Below are 16,295 nucleotides of genomic sequence, written 5' to 3' on the forward strand. Positions count from 1 at the left end.
TTGTTTTAAGTTGCTGGTCTCTTTCCCACCTCGAGAAGTTCCTTTAACATTTGTTGTAAAGCTGGTTTGGTGGTGCTGAATTCTCTTAGCTTTTGCTTCTCTGTTGAATCTGAATGAGAGCTCTGCTGGGTAGAGTATTCTTTTCTTTTTAATAAATTTATTTATTTTATTTATTTATTTTTGGTTGCATTGGGTCTTCATTGCTGCACCTGGGCTTTCTCTAGTTGCAGTGAGTGGGGGCTACACTTCATTGCAGTGTGCAGGCTTCTTATTGCGGTGGCTTCTCTTGTGGAGCATGGGCTCTAGGCGTGCAGGCTTCAGTAGTTGTGGCACACAGGTTCAGTAGTTGTGGCACGCAGGCTCTAGAGTACAGGCTCAGGACTTGTGGCTCATGGGCTTAGTTGCTCCGAGGCATGTGAGATCTTCCCAGACCAGGGTTTGAACCCGTGTCCCCTGCATTGGTAGGCGGATTCTTAACCGCTGCACCAACAGGGAAGTCCCTGGGTAGAGTATTCTTGGTTGTAGTTTCTTCCCTTTCATCACTTTAAATATATCATGCTACTCCCTTCTGGCCTACAGAGTTTCTGCTGAAAATTCAGCTGATAACCTTATGGGGATTCCCTGGTATCTTGTTTGTTGTTTTTCCCTTGTTGCTTTTAATATTTTTCTTGTCTTTAATTTTTGTCATTTTGATTAATATGTGTCTCAGCATGTTCCTCCTTGGGTTTATCCTGCATGGGATTCTCTGTGCTTCCTGGACTTCAGTGAGTTTTTCCTTTCTCATGTTAGGCAAGTTTTCAGCTATAACATCTTCAAAAATTTTCTCAGGCTCTTTCTCTTTCTTTTCTCCTTCTGGGACCCCTATAATGCGAATGTTCATGTGTTTAATATTGTCCCAGAGGTTTCTGAGACTGTCCTCATTTCTTTTCATTCTTTTTTCTTTATTATGTTCTGTGGCAGTGATTTCCATCACTCTGTCTTCCAGCTCACTTATCCTGTCTTCTGCCTCATTTATTCTGCTATTGATTCCTTCTAGAGTATTTTTCATTTGAGTTATTGTATTGTTCATTTCTATTTGTTCTTTTTTTTTTTACATCTTTATTGGAGTATAATTGCTTCACAATGGTGTGTTAGTTTCTGCTTTATAACAAAGTGAATCAGTTATACATATACATCTGTTCCCATATCCCTTCCCGCTTGCGTCTCCCTCCCTCCCGCCCTCCCTATCCCACCCCTCCAGGCGGTCACAAAGCACCGAGCTGATCTCCCTGTGCTATGCGGCTGCTTCCCACTAGCTATCTACCTTACATTTGGTAGTGTATATATGTCCATGCCTCTCACTCGCTTTTTCACAGCTTACCCTTCCCCCTCCCCATATCCTCAAGTCCATTCTCTAGTAGGTCTGTGTCTTTATTCCTGTTTTACCCCTAGGTTCTTCATGACATTTTTTTTTCTTAAATTCCATATATATGTGTTAGCATACGGTATTTGTCTTTCTCTTTCTGACTTACTTCACTCTGTATGACAGACTCTAGGTCTATCCACCTCATTAAAAATAGCTCAAATTCGTTTCTTTTTATGGCTGAGTAATATTCCATTGTATATATGTGCCACATCTTCTTTATCCATTCATCGGATGATGGACACTTAGGTTGTTTCCATCTCTGAGCTATTGTAAATAGAGCTGCAGTGAACATTTTGGTACATGACTCTTTTTGAATTATGGTTTTCTCAGGGTATATGCCCAGTAGTGGGATTGCTGGGTCATATGGTAGTTCTATCTGTAGTTTTTTAAGGAACCTCCATACTGTTCTCCATAGTGGCTATACCAATTCACATTCCCACCAGCAGTGCAAGAGGGTTCCCTTTTTTCCACACCCTCTCCAGCATTTGTTGTTTCTAGATTTTTTGATGATGGCCATTCTGACTGGTGTCAGATGTTATCTCACTGTAGTATTGATTTGCATTTCTCTAATGATTAATGATGTTGAGCATTCTTTCATGTGTTTGTTGGCAGTCTGTATATCTTCTTTGGAGAAATGTCTATTTAGGTCTTCTGCCCATTTTTGGATAGGTTTTTTTGTTGTTGTTGTTATTGAGCTGCGTGAGCTGCTTATAAATTTTGGATATTAATCCTTTGTCAGTTGCTTCATTTGCAAATATTTTCTCCCATTCTGAGGGTTGTCTTTTCATCTTGTTTATGGTTTCTTTTGCTGTGCAAAAGCTTTTAAGTTTCATTAGGTCCCATGTGTTTATTTTTGTTTTTATTTCCATTTCTCTAGGAGGTGGGTCAAAAAGGATCTTGCTGTGATTTATGTCATAGAGTGTTCTACCTATGTTTTCCTCTAAGAGTTTGATAGTTTCTGGCCTTACATTTAGGTCTTTAATCCATTTTGAGCTTATTTTTGTGTATGGTGTTAGGGAGTGTTCTAATCTCATACTTTTACATGTACCTGTCCAGTTTTCCCAGCACCACTTATTGAAGAGATTGTCTTTTCTCCATCATATAGTCTTACCTCCTTTATCAAAGATAAGGTGACCATATGTGCATGGGTTTATCTCTGGGCTTTCTATCCTGTTCCATTGATCTATCTTCCTTTTTTGTGCCAGTACCATACTGTCTTGATTACTGTAGTTTTGTAGTAGAGTCTGAAGTCAGGGAGCCTGGTTCTTCCAGCTCCGTTTTTCATTCTGAAGATTGCTTTGGTTATACGGGATCTTTTGTGTTTCCATACAAACTGTGAAATTTTTTGTTCTAGTTCTGTGAAAAATGCCAGTGGTATTTTGATAGGGATTACATTGAATCTGTAGATTTCTTTGAATAGTAGAGTCATTTTTACAATGTTGATTCTTCCAGTCCAAGAACATGGTATATCTCTCCATCTATTTGTATCATCTTTAATTTCTTTCATCAGTGTCTTATAATTTTCTGCATACAGGTCTTTTGTCTCCTTAGGTAGGTTTATTCCTAGATAGTTTATTCTTTTTGTTGCAGTGGTAAATGGGAGTGTTTTCTTGATTTCACTTTCAGATTTTTCATGATTAGTGTATAGGAATGCCAGAGATTTCTGTGCATTAATTTTGTATATTGCTACTTTACCAAATTCATTGATTAGCTCTAGTAGTTTTCTGGTAGCATCTTTAGGATTCTCCATGTATAGTATCATGTCATCTTCAAACAGTGACAGCTTCACTTCTTCTTTTCCTATTTGGATTCCTTTTATTTCTTTTTCTTCTCTGATTGCTGTGGCTAAAACTTCCAAAACTAGGTTGAATAAGAGTGGTGAGAGTGGGCAGCCTTGTCTTGTTCGTGATCTTAGTGGAAATGGTTTCAGTTTTTCACCATTGAGGACAATGTTGGCTGTGGGTTTGTCATATATGGCCTTTATTGTGTTGAGGAAAGTTCCCTGTATGCCTACTTTCTGGAGGGTTTTTATCATAAATGGGTGTTGAATTTTGTCAGAAGCTTTCTCTGCATCTATTGAGATGATCATATGGTTTTTATTCTTCAATTTGTTAATATGGTGTATCACGTTGATTGATTTGCATATATTGAAGAATCCTTGCATTCCTGGAATCAACCTCACTTGATCATGGTGTATGATCCTTTTAATGTGCTGTTGGATTCTGTTTGCTAGTATTTTGTTGAGGACTTTTGCATCTATGTTCATCAGTGATATTGGCCTGTAGTTTTCTTTCTTTGTGACATCCTTGCCTGGTTTTGGTATCAAGGTGATGGTGGCCTCGTAGAATGAGTTTGGGAGTGTTCCTTCCTCTGAAATTGTTTGGAAGAGTTTGAGAAGGATGGGTGTTAGCTCTTCTCTAAATGTTTGATAGAATTCGCCTGTAAAGCCATGTGGTCCTGGGCTTTTGTTTGTTGGAAGATTTTTAATGACAGTTTCAATTTCAGTGCTTGTGATTGGTCTATTCATATTTTCTATTTCTTCCTGATTCAGTCTTGGCAGGTTGTGCATTTCTAAGAATTTGTCCATTTCTTCCAGGTTGTCCATTTTATTGGCATAAAGTTTCTTGTAGTAATCTCTCATGATCTTTTGTATTTCTGCAGTGTCAGTTGTTACTTCTCCTTTTTCATTTCTAATTCTATTGATTTGAGTCTTCTCCCTTTTTTTCTGGATGAGTCTGGCTAATGGTTTATCAATTTTGTTTATCTTCTCAAAGAACCAGCTTTTCGTTTTATTGATCTTTGCTATTGTTTCCTTCATTTCTTTTTCATTTATTTCTGATCTGATTTTTATGATTTCTTTCCTTTGCTAACTTTGGGGTTTTCTTGTTCTTTTTTCTTTAATTGCTTTAGGTGCAAGTTTATATTGTTTATTGGAGATGTTTCCTGTGTCTTAAGGTAGGATTGTATTGCTATAAACTTCCCTCTTAGAACTGCTTTTGCTGCATCCCATAGGTTTTGGGTCATCGTGTCTCTATTGTCATTTCTTTTTAGGTATTTTTTAATTTCCTCTTTGATTTCTTAAGTGATCACTTCGTTATTAAGTAGTGTATTGTTTAGCCTCCATGTGTTTGTATTTTTTACAGAACTTTTCCTGTAATTGATATCTGGTCTCATAGCATTGTGGTCAGAAAAGATACTTGATACAATTTCAGTTTTCTTAAATTTACCAAGGCTTGATTTGTGACCCAAGATATGATCTATCCTGGAGAATGTTCCATGAGCACTTGAGAAAAATGTGTATTCTGTTGTTTTTGGATGGAATGTCCTATAAATATCAATTAAGTCCATCTTGTTTAATGTATAATTTAAAGCTTGTGTTTCCTTATTTATGTTCATTTTGGATGATCTGTTCATTGGTGAAAGTGGGCTGTTAAAGTCCCCTACTATGATTGTGTTACTGTCGATTTCCCCTTTTATGGCTGTTAGCATTTGCCTTATGTATTGAGGTGCTCCTATGTTTGGTGCATAAATATTTACAATTGTTATATCTTCTTCTTGGATCGATCCCTTGATCATTATGTAGTGTCCTTCCTTGTCTCTTCTAATAGTCTTTATTTTCAAGTCTAGTTTGTCTGATATGAGAATTGCTACTCCAGCTTTCTTTTGATTTGCATTTGCATGGAATATCTTTTTCCATCTCCTCACTTTCAGTCTGTGTGTGTCTCTAGGTCTGAAGTGGGTCTCTTGTAGACAGCATATATATGGGTCTTGTTTTTGTATCCATTCAGCCAATCTGTGTCTTTTGGTGGGAGCATTTAGTCCATTTACTTTTAAGGTAATTATCGATATGTATGTTCCTATTCCCATTTTCTTAATTGTTTTGGGTTCGTTATTGTAGGTCTTTTCCTTCTCTTGTGTTTCCTGCCTAGAGAAGTTCTTTTAGCATTTGTTGTAAAGCTGGTTTGGTGGTGCTGAACTCTCTCAACTTTTGCTTGTCTGTAAAGGTTTTAGTTTCTCCATCAAATCTGAATGAGATCCTTGCTGGGTAGAGTAATCTTGGTTGTAGGTTTTTCTCCTTCATCACTTTAAATATGTCCTGCCAGTCCCTCTTGGCTTGCAGAGTTTCTGCTGAAAGATCAGCTGTTAACCTTGTGGGGATTCCCTTGTGTGTTATTCATTGTTTTTCCCTTGCTGCTTTTAATATGTTTTCTTTGTATTTATTTTTTGACAGTTTGATTAATATGTGTCTTGGCGTGTTTCTCCTTGGATTTATCCTGTATCATACTCTCTGTGCTTCCTGGCCTTGATTAACTATTTCCTTTCCCATATTAGGGAAGTTTTCAACTATAATCTCTTCAAATATTTTCTCAGTCCCTTTCTTTTTCTCTTCTTCTTCTTGAACCCCTGTGATTCAAATGTTGGTGCGTTTTATGTTGTCCCAGAATTCTCTGAGGCTGTCCTCAGTTCTTTTCATTCTTTTTTCTTTATTCTGCTCTGCAGTAGTTATTTCCACTATTTTATCTTCCAGGTCACTTATCCATTCTTCTGCCTCAGTTATTCTGCTATTGATCCCTTCTAGAATATTTTTAATTTCATTTATTGTGTTGTTCATCGTTGCTTGTTTCATCTTTAGTTCTTCTGGGTCTTTGTTAACTGTTTATATTTGTTCTTTAAATCTTCTAGCTCCTTGGGTTTTTTAAATAACTAACTAACTAAATAAATAAATAAATTTAAAAAATTTATTTATAGATTGATTGATTGATTGATTGCTGTGTTGGGTCTTTGTTGCTGCTTGCAGTCTTTCTCTAGTTGCAGCAAGCCCGGGCTACTCTTCATTGCAGTGCCCAGGCTTCTCTTTGCGGTGGCTTCTCTTGTTGCAGAGCACAGGCTCTAGGCTCATGGACTTCAGTAATTGTGGCACAGAGGCTCAGTAGTTGCACCTTGCAGGCTCTAGAGTGAAGGCTCTGTATTTGTGGCACATGGGCTTAGTTGCTCCATGGCATATAGGATCTTCCTGGATCAGGGATTGAATCTGTGTCCCCTGCATTGGCAGGCGGATTCTTAACTGCTGCGCCACCAACAAAGTCCGTAGCTCCTTGTTAAACATTTCTTGTACCTTCTCGATCTGTGCCTCCACTCTTTTTTTGAGATTATGGATCATTTTTACTATCATTACTCTGAATTCTTTTTCAGGTAGATTGCCTATCTCCTCATCATTTAGTTGTTCTTGTGGATTTTATCTTGTTCCTTTATTTGCAATATATTTCTCTGTCAACTAATTTTGTCTGACTTTCTGTGTTTGGGGTCTCCTTTCCACAAGCTACAGGATCATAGTTCCTCTTGTTTCTGGTGTCTGCTCCCCGGTGCATGAGGTTGGTCCAGCAACTTGTGTAGGCTTCCTGCTGGGAGGGACTGGTGCCTGCCCTCTTGTGGGTGGAGCTATGTCTTGTCCCTCTGATGGGCAGAGCCATGTCAGGGGGTGTGTTTTGAGGTGGCTGTGAGCTCAGTATGACTTCAGGCAGCCTGTCTTCTGATGGGTGGGGCTGTGTCCTTATCTTGGGCATTGTTTGGACTGAGACTTTCCAGCTCTCAAGCCGGGTCTTGGTGCTGAAATGTGCAGCTCTGGAAGATCTCACTCTGATCAGTATTCCCTGGGCCTTCAGTGTCCTAGCCTTCACAGTGAGTGATAGTTGACCTTCGCCTCCCCAGGAGACCCTCTAAGACCCCTAGGTAGGTATAATCCAGGTTTCTATCAGGTACTGCTTTGTGCTGGGTCCCAGTGCACGTGAGACCTTGTGTTCACCCTCCAAGAGTGGAGTTTCCATTTCCCCCAGCCCTGTGGAGCTCCTGCCCTCAAGCCCTGCTGGTCTCCGGGGCTAAATGCTCTGGGGGTTCTTCTGCCCAATGCCAGACTCTCACACTGTCTTGGAGGGCTATTTTATGTTGGAATGTCCATGTGTAGCCTGTGTGGGTTTAATATTTTTTGGTGTGAGGATTGTTTTTAGTATAGACATCTGCCACTTCTTTCCTCAGTGTATTCTGGCCATTAGCCCCTTTATAGGAGGTATGACTGATGTGGTGGTGACCATAGCCTGTACTGGATACTGAGTAGAGCCTCCCCTTTGCTCTGTGGTTGTCACTGCCCTGTCAGAGGTGGGCTGTGCTCCCTAGTTGTTGGAGTAGAGGCCCCCAGGTCTGCTTCTTAGCTGTGTTTCTGATCTGCACTGTGAGGTAGGCAGGACTGGAGCACTCCCACTGGGAAGGAAGCCACTGAGTATTCCTCCTCTGGAGCTGTTCACCTGTGGGCATGTTCTATTGTGTCACCTTTCACCTGTTGTGCGAGCTCTCAGATTACACCATCATTGGCACTGCTCTCAGCCCCAACTTAAATGTGGGTATGCCAGCAGTCGGCCCTGGTGTCTCTCATATGTTGTTTTCACCAGACCACCAGCATAGATCTACTGAAGTCAGGTCCTAGGATTGCAGTAATCATGGATCTGGATCCACTGTGGATGCTATGGGGGCAGCTCCAATTCTAGGCCAGCCCAACCCTCATGTGTATGTGCCCCCAAAGTCTACAGCTGCTAAAGCTAGACCTGCCTTGGCTGTAGGAGCACTCGTTGTCCATTCAGATGTTCTGTAGGTGCTAACTTTACAAGGCCAGTCACGGGGGTGTCAGTTCATGGTTTGCGCAGCTGTGAAGAGAGATTTCAGCTTTTCTTCCTTAGTTGCATGTCCCCTGGGGCCCAGCTGTCGTTTCAGCCCCACCTCTGTGTGTGGGCCACCCCCAGGGGTCTGCTCCCGAGGCTGCCCTGGAGCACATGAGTCTGTTCTGGTGGCGATGGGCATGTGGGGGAGCCAGCCGTCATGGGCACAGGAGAGCTGGCCCCAGCGGGGGACCTTCTTAGTGCCCGGGGAGGCAGGGGCTGGCACATGGGGAGAGAGGCTGCAATGGCAGCTTCGCCCCTTATGCATCACTTAACTATGGCTCTTTGCTTCTGTGTCAGTCCAAGTTTCCTCCACAAGCATTCCCGGTTGCGGATTTCCTCACTTCCACCCCATCAGGCTGTCTCCTCACAGCCAACAGAAGTCCTCTCCTGGGTCTGCTCTCCAAACCCCATGTTCCAGCACTCAGCCTCTGTGCACACCAGTGGACACCTGTCTCAGGCTGGGGCGCACAGGGCTGTGGCACAGACCATCTGTGTAGGTTTCACTTTGTCCTGCTTGGCTGTTAGCACTCTCTTCCAATAGCCCATGAATTCCCTTCTGTCCCAATTCATGTCCCTGTCTATGAGGGGGCTTCCCTGGATGTGGGACCCTCTCCTCACCTTTAGCTCCCCACGACCCAAGGGTGCCATTCCCATCCTGCTTCCTCTCCTTTTCTTTTTCCCTTTTTCTTTCTTTCATCCTACCTGGTTACACGGGGATCTTTCTTGTCCTTTTAGGTATCCAAGGTCCTCTGCTAGTGTTCAGCTGTGCTCTGTGAGAATTGGTCCATTTGTAGATGTATTCTTGATGCGTTTGTGGGGAGAGATGAATTCCACGTCCTCCTACTCCTCTGCCATCTTGCTGACTCCTTTGGATTTTATATTACTATCTATTAACGAGTTAATCAATCAATTAACCTTAATTATTTCTTCTTCTAAATGAGTATCAGTTGATTTAATCTCGTCCAAAAGAATGGGTCTCTTTTGGTTGGTCAATGCAATACAGAAACTCTGCAGGTAAGAAGGATCCAAGTTATTCCACTATATCTGGGGTGGCGTCATAATAGTAGTGTCCACCTTTTCCACAATGACTGAAACAACGAGTGTGCTCCAACCTCAAATCAAACCCTGGGTCTCTGAAGACAAAAACCAGCAGACAGACCAAAGGAGCCTTCATCTCATAAAAATGCAACAATTTATTCACATCTTCATCAGAGTTCAATGGGCAGGAAGACAATTCTGTGGGCATAATGTGAGTCTTTACTTTTCTCTTCTGAATCACGAAAGTACCTCCCATCCCCACAGGCTTATCTCCATAATGTTTTTCAAGAGTCTGTCTCACACAAGTCACAAAGTTAAGTTTTCCAGTTCTTCTTTTGGCTTTCATCTCAATGACCTTTCCAGGTTGGCCCCCACTGGCAAAAAGATTAGCCACTAATGCACACCCCAAATCATGATATTCTCACTGTATTTCTCTAGTAGGCGCCCTCCATCTTTAGGGTTAACACGAGCAAATTAACTTCAATACACAGGAGGTTTGCGTTCACTTTCTGTCTGAACAACTGACATAAACTCAGAATTGAATCCAAGAGTCTGAAATGGGCCTGCTCCTGCTCTAAGAATAAAAGCTCTGGGAAGTTGGATTTCTTTTGCAATTTTATTTAGGTTATAAACTTTTTTTTTTGACTTACAAGAGGCAATAAGTAAGGCACACCTCCTACTTCTGCAGTTCTAGTTTTCCCACAGATGCCTTTTACAGGAAAGATAAATGGTCCTTAGTCAAATCAGGGCACTCAACTACAGAGACCTGGACATCAGCAAAGTTATCCTTTAGCAGCTTCTGCAGAACTCCAGCAAGCTCCTCTAGACTTGACAGATGAAAAGAATACTCAGCACAAGCCATCTTCCTTAGGTGTGAATGAAACAAGAGGGAAGGGGGCAGGACACAACCTTTAAAAGAATGGTGATTTTGGGGGCTTCCCTGGTGGCGCAGTGGTTGAGAGTCCGCCTGCCGATGCAGGGGACACGGGTTCGTGCTCCGGTCTGGGAAGATCCCACATGCCGCGGAGTGGCTGGGCCCGTGAGCCATGGCTGCTGAGCCTGTGCGTCCGGAGCCTGTGCTCCACAACGGGAGAGGCCACAACAGTGAGAGGCCTGCATACCTCAAAAAAAAAAAAAAAAAAAAAAAGAATGGTGGTTTTTATTCTTCAATTTGTTAATGTGGTGTATCACACTGATTGATTTGTGGATATTGAAAAATCCTTGCATCCCTGGGATCAATCCCACTTGATCGTGGTGTATGATCCTTTTAATGTTGGATCCGGATTGCTAGTATTTTGTTGAGGATTTTTGCATCTGTGTTCATCAGTGATATTGGACTTTTTGTGTGGTATTTTTTGAATAGTTTCAGAAAGATGGGTGTTAACTCTTCTCTAAATGTTGGATAGAATTCACTGTGAAGCTATCAGGTCCTAGACTTGTTTGTTGGGAGTTGTTAAATCACAGTTTCAATTTCAGTACTTGTGATTGGTCTGTTCATATTTTCTGTTTCTTCCTGGTTCAGTTTTGGGAGACTGTACTTTTCTAAGAATTTGTCCATTTCCTCTAGGTTGTCCATTTTATCAGCATATAGTTGCTTGTAGTCGTCTCTTATGATCCTTTGTATTTCTGTGGTATTGCTGTAACTTCTTTTTCATTTCTAATTTTATTGAGACCTCTCCCTTTTTTCCTTGATGAGCCTGGCTAATGGTTTATCCATTTTTATCTTTTCAAAGAACCATCTTTTTGTTTCATCGATCTTTTCTATTATTTTTTTCATCTCTATTTCATTTATTTCTGCTCTGATCTTTATGATTTCTTTCCTTCTACTAACTTTAGGTTTTGTTTGTTCTTCTTTCTCTAGTTGCTTTAGGTGTTAGTTTAGGTTGTTTATTTGAGATTTTTCTTGTTTCCTGAGGTAAGATTGTGTTGCTTTAAACTTCCCTCTTAGAAAAGTTTCTGCTGCATCCCATAGGTTTTGGATCATTTTCATTTTCATTTGTCTCTAGGAATTTTTTGATTTCCTCTTTGATTTCTTCAGTGATCCATTGTTTGTTTAGTAGCATATTGTTTAGCCTCCACGTGTTTGTGTTTCTTACAGTTTTTTTTCCTTGTAATTGATTTCTAATCTCAGCATTGTGGTCAGAAAAGATGCTTGATATGATTTCAGTTTTCTTAAATTTATCAAGGCTTGCTTTATGGCACAGCATGTGATCTATCCTGGAGAATGTTCTATGGGCACTTGAGATGAATATGTATTCTGCTGCTTTTGGTTGGAATGCTCTATAAATATCAATTAAGTCCACCTGGTCTGATGTATCATTTAAGGCTTGTGTTTCCTTATTGATTTTCTGTCTGGATGATCTGTCCATTGATATAAGTGGGGTGTTAAAGTCCCACAGTACTATTGTGTTACTGTTGGTTCCTCCTTTTATTGCTGTTAGCATTTGCCTTATATATTGAGGTGCTCCTATGTTAGGTGCATATATATTTACAGTTGTTTTATCTTTTTCTTGGATTGCTCCCTTGATCATTATGTAGTGTCCACCTTTGTCTCTTGTAACTGTCTGTCTTTATTTTAAAGTCTATTTTGTCTGATATGGATATTGCTACTCCACCTTTCTTTCGATTTCCGTTTGCATGGAATATCTTTTTCCATCCCCTCACTTTCAGTCTGTATGTGTCCCTAGATCTGAAGGGGTCTCTTGTTGACAGCATATATATGGGTCTTGTTTTTGTATCCATTCAGCTAGTGAATGTCTTTTGGTTCATTTGCATTTAAGGTAATTTGATTCATTTGCATTTAAGGTAATTACTGATATGTATGTTCTTATTGATGTTTTGTTAATTGTTTTGGGACTGATTTTAGTTCTCTCTTCTTCCCTTCCTCGTTTTTTCTCTTTTGATTTGATGACTAGTGTTGTGTTTGGATTCTTTTTTGTGGGAATCTCTATTGTAGATTTTTGGTTTGTGGTTACTATCAGGTTTTGATATAGCTGTCTATATATATACAAGGTTGTTTTAAGTTGTTGGTCTCTTAATTTCAAATGTGTTTCCAACATCCTGCATTTGTACCCTCTTCTCACAATTGCTGGTTTTGATAACATATTTGTGTGTGGATGGTTTCCCACCTTTACTGTATGTTTGCCTTTATCAGTGAGCTCTCCCATTTGTAATTTTCTTACTTCTAGCTGTGGGCTTTTCTTTTCTGCCTAAAGAAGTTCCTTTAGCATTTGTTGTAAAGCTGGTTTGGTGGTGCTGAATTCTCTTAGCTTTTGCTTGTCTGTAAAGCTTTTAATTTCTCCATCAAATCTGAATGAGAGCCTTGCTGTGTAGAATATTCTTGGTTGTAGTTTTTTCCCTTTCATCATTTTAAATATATCGTGCCACTCCCTTCTGGTCTGCTGAAAACTCAGCTGATAACATTATGGGGATTCCCTTGTATGTTATTTGTTGCTTTTCCCTTGCTGCTTTTAATATTTTTTTTGTCTTCAATTTTTGTCAGTTTGATTAATATGTATGTCAGTGTGTTCCTCCTTGGGTTTACCCTGTATGGGATTCTCTGCACTTCTTGGATTGGGTGATGTTTCCTTTCCCATGTTAGAGAAGTTTTCAGCTATTATCTCTTCAAATATTTTCTCAGGTCCTTTCTCTCTCTCTTCTTCTGAGACCCCTGTAATGTGATTGTTGGTGTGTTTAATGTTGTCCCAGAGGTCTCTTAAACTGTTCTCATTTCCTTTACTTTTCTTTTTTTAAATAAATTAATTTTATTTATTTATTTATTTCTGGCTGTGTTGGGTTTTCATTGCTGTGCACAGGCTTTCCTCTGGTTGTGGTGAGCAGGGGTTACTCTTCGTTGTGGCACTCGGGCCTCTCATTGTGGTGGTTTCTCTTGTGGAGCATGGGCTCTAGGCACACAGGCTTCAGTAATTGTGGCACATGGGCTTAGTTGCTCCATGGCATGTGGCATCTTCCTGGAACAGGGCTCAAACCCGTGTCCCCTGCATTGGCAGGTGGATTCTTTTTTTTTTTTTTTTTTTTTTTTTTGCGGTACGTGGGCCTCTCACTGTTGTGGCCTCTCCCGTTGTGGAGCACAGGCTCTGGACACGCAGGCTCAGCGGCCATGGCTCATGGGCCCAGCCGCTCTGCGGCATGTGGGATCTTCCCAGACTGGGGCACGAACCCGTGTCCCCTGCATCGGCAGGTGGACTCTCAACCACTGTGCCACCAGGGAAGCCCAGGCAGGTGGATTCTTAACCACTCTGCCACCAGGGAAGACCTGTCCTCATTTCTTTTCTCTTTATTCTGTTCTGTGGCAGTGATTTCCACCACTCTGTCTTCCAGCTCACTTACCCTTTCTTCTGCCTCATTTATTCTGCTATTGATTCCTTGTAGAGTATTTTTCATTTAAGTTTTCGTATTGTTCACCTCTGTTTGTTTGTTCTTTAATTATTCTAGGTCTTTGTTAAACACTTCTTTTACCTTCTCGATCTTTGCCTCCATTCTTTTTCTGACATCTTGGATCATCTTTACCATCATTACTCTGAATTCTTTTTCAGGTAGACTGCCTACCTCCACTTCACTTAGTTGTTCTTCTGGGGTTTTATCTTGTTCCTTCATCTAGAACATATTCCTCTGCTGTCTCATTTTGTCTAACTTTCTGTGTTTATGGTCCCACAGCCTGCAGAATTTTAGTTCCTCTTGCTTCTGGTGTCTGCTGCCTGATGCATGAGGCTGGTCTAAGAGGCTTCCTGGTGGGAGGGACTGGTTCCTGCCCACTGGTAGGTGGAGCTGGGTGTTGTCCCTCTGGTGAGCAGGGCCATGTCAAGGGGTGTGTTTACAGGCAGCTGTGGGCTCAGAAAGACTTTAAGCATCCTGTCTGCTGATGAGTGGGGCTGTGTTCCTGCCCTTCTGGTTGTTCAGCCTGAGACATCCCAGCATTAGAGCCTTCGAGCTGTTGGGTGGGCCAGGTCTTAGTGTCATAATGGCAGCCTCCAGAACAGCTCATGCCAATGAGTACCCTGTACCTCCACCACAAGTGTCTTTGTTTCCACAGTGAGCCACAACCACCCACCCCCCGTCTCCCCAGGAGACCCTCTAAGACCTGCAGTTAGGTCTGGCCCAGGCTCCTATGGAGTCACTACTTTGCCCTGGGTCCCAGGGCATGTGAAATCTTGTGTGTGCCCTCCAAGACTGCAGCCTCTCTCTCCCCCAGTCCTGTGGAGTTCCTGTGATCAAGCCCAGCTGGCCTTCAAAGCCAAATGCTCCAGGGGCTCCTCTTCCCATTGCCAGACCCCCAGACTGGGGAGCCTGACATGGGGCTCAGAACTCTCACTCCTTTGAGAGAACTTCTGCGATATGATTATTTTCCACTTTGTGGGTTGCCCACCTGGCTGGCATGGGATTTGATTGTATTGAGAATATACCCCTCCTGCTGTCTTGTTGTGGCTTCTTCTCTGTCTTTGGAAGTAGACTATCTTTTCTGGTAGGTTCCAGTCCTTTTTTGTCGATGGTTGTTCAGCAGTTAGTTGTGATTTTGGTGTTTTTGTGAGAGGAAGTGAGCTCAGGTCCTTCCACTCCACCATCTTGTCTGTGCATCTTGCTGTATTGTTAGTTAGTCTAGAAACTCTGCTCTAAAGGAGTAAGAGGTCCACTCGTTTAGACCACAGTTTACAAACGTGTATCCTTTTTTCTCCTGAGGACAGGATTGATGTGGTTGCTTTGTTTTTGATGGTGATGATGGTTTTCATGACATTTATGGTTCTGTTGGTTATTATGATGGAGGAATAAGGATGGAGATGATGGAAATGAGGGATGATGGTGGAGGTAGTGATGGTGTAGGTGGTGGTGAAGGTAGTGATGCTGATGATGGTGCTGCTGATGGTGGTGTTGGTGGTGATGATAATAGTGGTGGTTTTGGTGTTGGCAAGCTGATATTCAAGCAGAATGTATTAGTACAGCCATATCAGTTGCTAAAATTCCAAAATACTTTGAACTAGTTGGAAAACATCTACTGCCTTCAAGGTGCCCAAGACCCTTTCTCTGTTGCCCCTGCTGCCATAGCCCTGGGGAGCCCCAGGCAGGCATCACTGGGGCTGCCATGCACCAGCCTCAGACAGAAAAGGGGCAAATGCTCAGTGCCCATTTGGATCTCTGCAACCTTTGCATTATAGCTCACTGGTTGTTCAACACCTTGACTGTCCCCAGGGGGTGTAGTGATGGTGATGGAGGTAGTGATGCACCCCGTCCCTCTGATACTCTCCAGTGGTACCCAGGTCCCCCATTCTCCAGGGCAGGCCTTTCTCATCAGGCTGAGAAGGTAGTGGCTGACCCATTACCAATGGGCTGGCTGGTCCCTCTGGGTCAGCTCATGTGCCCCTGGGCAGAATCCAGCTCTGTGCTGGTGCTGAGGAAACCCAGGAGCAGGTGAGTGTGGCCCTGCCCTTGGGGTGCTCATGGCTCCACCAAGCAGACAGGAGGTCCTGGTGAGTCAGGGAGAGCACAGGGTCCCAAAGGCAAGGGTCTGAAAGCTACAGGATGCAGGACCTGGGGGCTTTGGTGGCCCAGAGTGGCTTCCCAGAGCATGTGTGAATGAGATCTCCCCACACCCAGGAGGATGACTTGGCCGAGCTGGCCTCCCAGCAGTACTTTGTGGACTACGGCTCCGAGATGATCCTGGAGCGCCTCCTGAACCTCGTGCCCACCTACATCCCTGACCGCGAGATCACGCCCCTGAGGACGCTGGAGAAGTGGGCCCAGCTGGCCATTGCTGCCCACAAGAAGGTCAGAGGGCTGGGGTTTTGAAGAAGGGGCTTTCTGATGACCTGGCTGAAGGGTAAGGACCTGAGAAATCAAAGAGGTCACAGCTCTTACCTGACATCTGTCTGTCCATGGGGCTGGGAGGACAGGATGGCACCCTTGACCTCCTGGCTCCCAGCAGCCTTTCTCCACCATGGATATCAGTTCACTTGTATTTTCTGCCCTCTACTCTGCACTGGGCACCAGGGACACAGAGATGGATCAAATCTAGCCCCACAGCCTCATGAGGGAAACCATGGGTCCATGGGCACTGGGGGTCCCAGCTCCTGGCCTCCCACCAATGCTCATTAGTGCTGCAGCTCAGGAGAGTTGGTGCATGCTGGAGG

At 42.7% G+C, this 16,295-nt stretch overlaps 1 protein-coding gene and 1 pseudogene across 5 annotated transcripts in view; one reads left to right on the top strand and one right to left on the bottom strand.

The window, feature by feature from the left end:
• The window catches only part of MYO7A (myosin VIIA), a gene marked incomplete at its 5' end in the record, with an annotated part of 87,956 nt that overhangs the window by 52,015 nt on the left and 19,646 nt on the right, over window positions 1–16,295 (top strand). For all 4 annotated transcript variants that reach the window (XM_081238637.1, XM_081238638.1, XM_081238639.1 and 1 more), the window contains one exon: window positions 15,763–15,933. In XM_081238637.1, coding sequence (XP_081094763.1) covers window positions 15,763–15,933 — 171 coding nt within the window. The remainder of the gene's footprint in view (window positions 1–15,762; window positions 15,934–16,295) is intronic.
• LOC308619629 (ester hydrolase C11orf54 homolog) lies at window positions 9,068–10,074 on the bottom strand (annotated as a pseudogene). Its single transcript has 2 exons — window positions 9,676–10,074; window positions 9,068–9,499 (listed from the first exon to the last, which is right to left on the bottom strand). The product of its transcript is annotated as an ester hydrolase C11orf54 homolog (transcript).

This window comes from Mesoplodon bidens (genome assembly GCF_964165515.1).
Source record: "Mesoplodon bidens genome assembly, chromosome: 7".
In the NCBI taxonomy this organism is placed as follows: Eukaryota; Metazoa; Chordata; class Mammalia; order Artiodactyla; family Ziphiidae; genus Mesoplodon; species Mesoplodon bidens.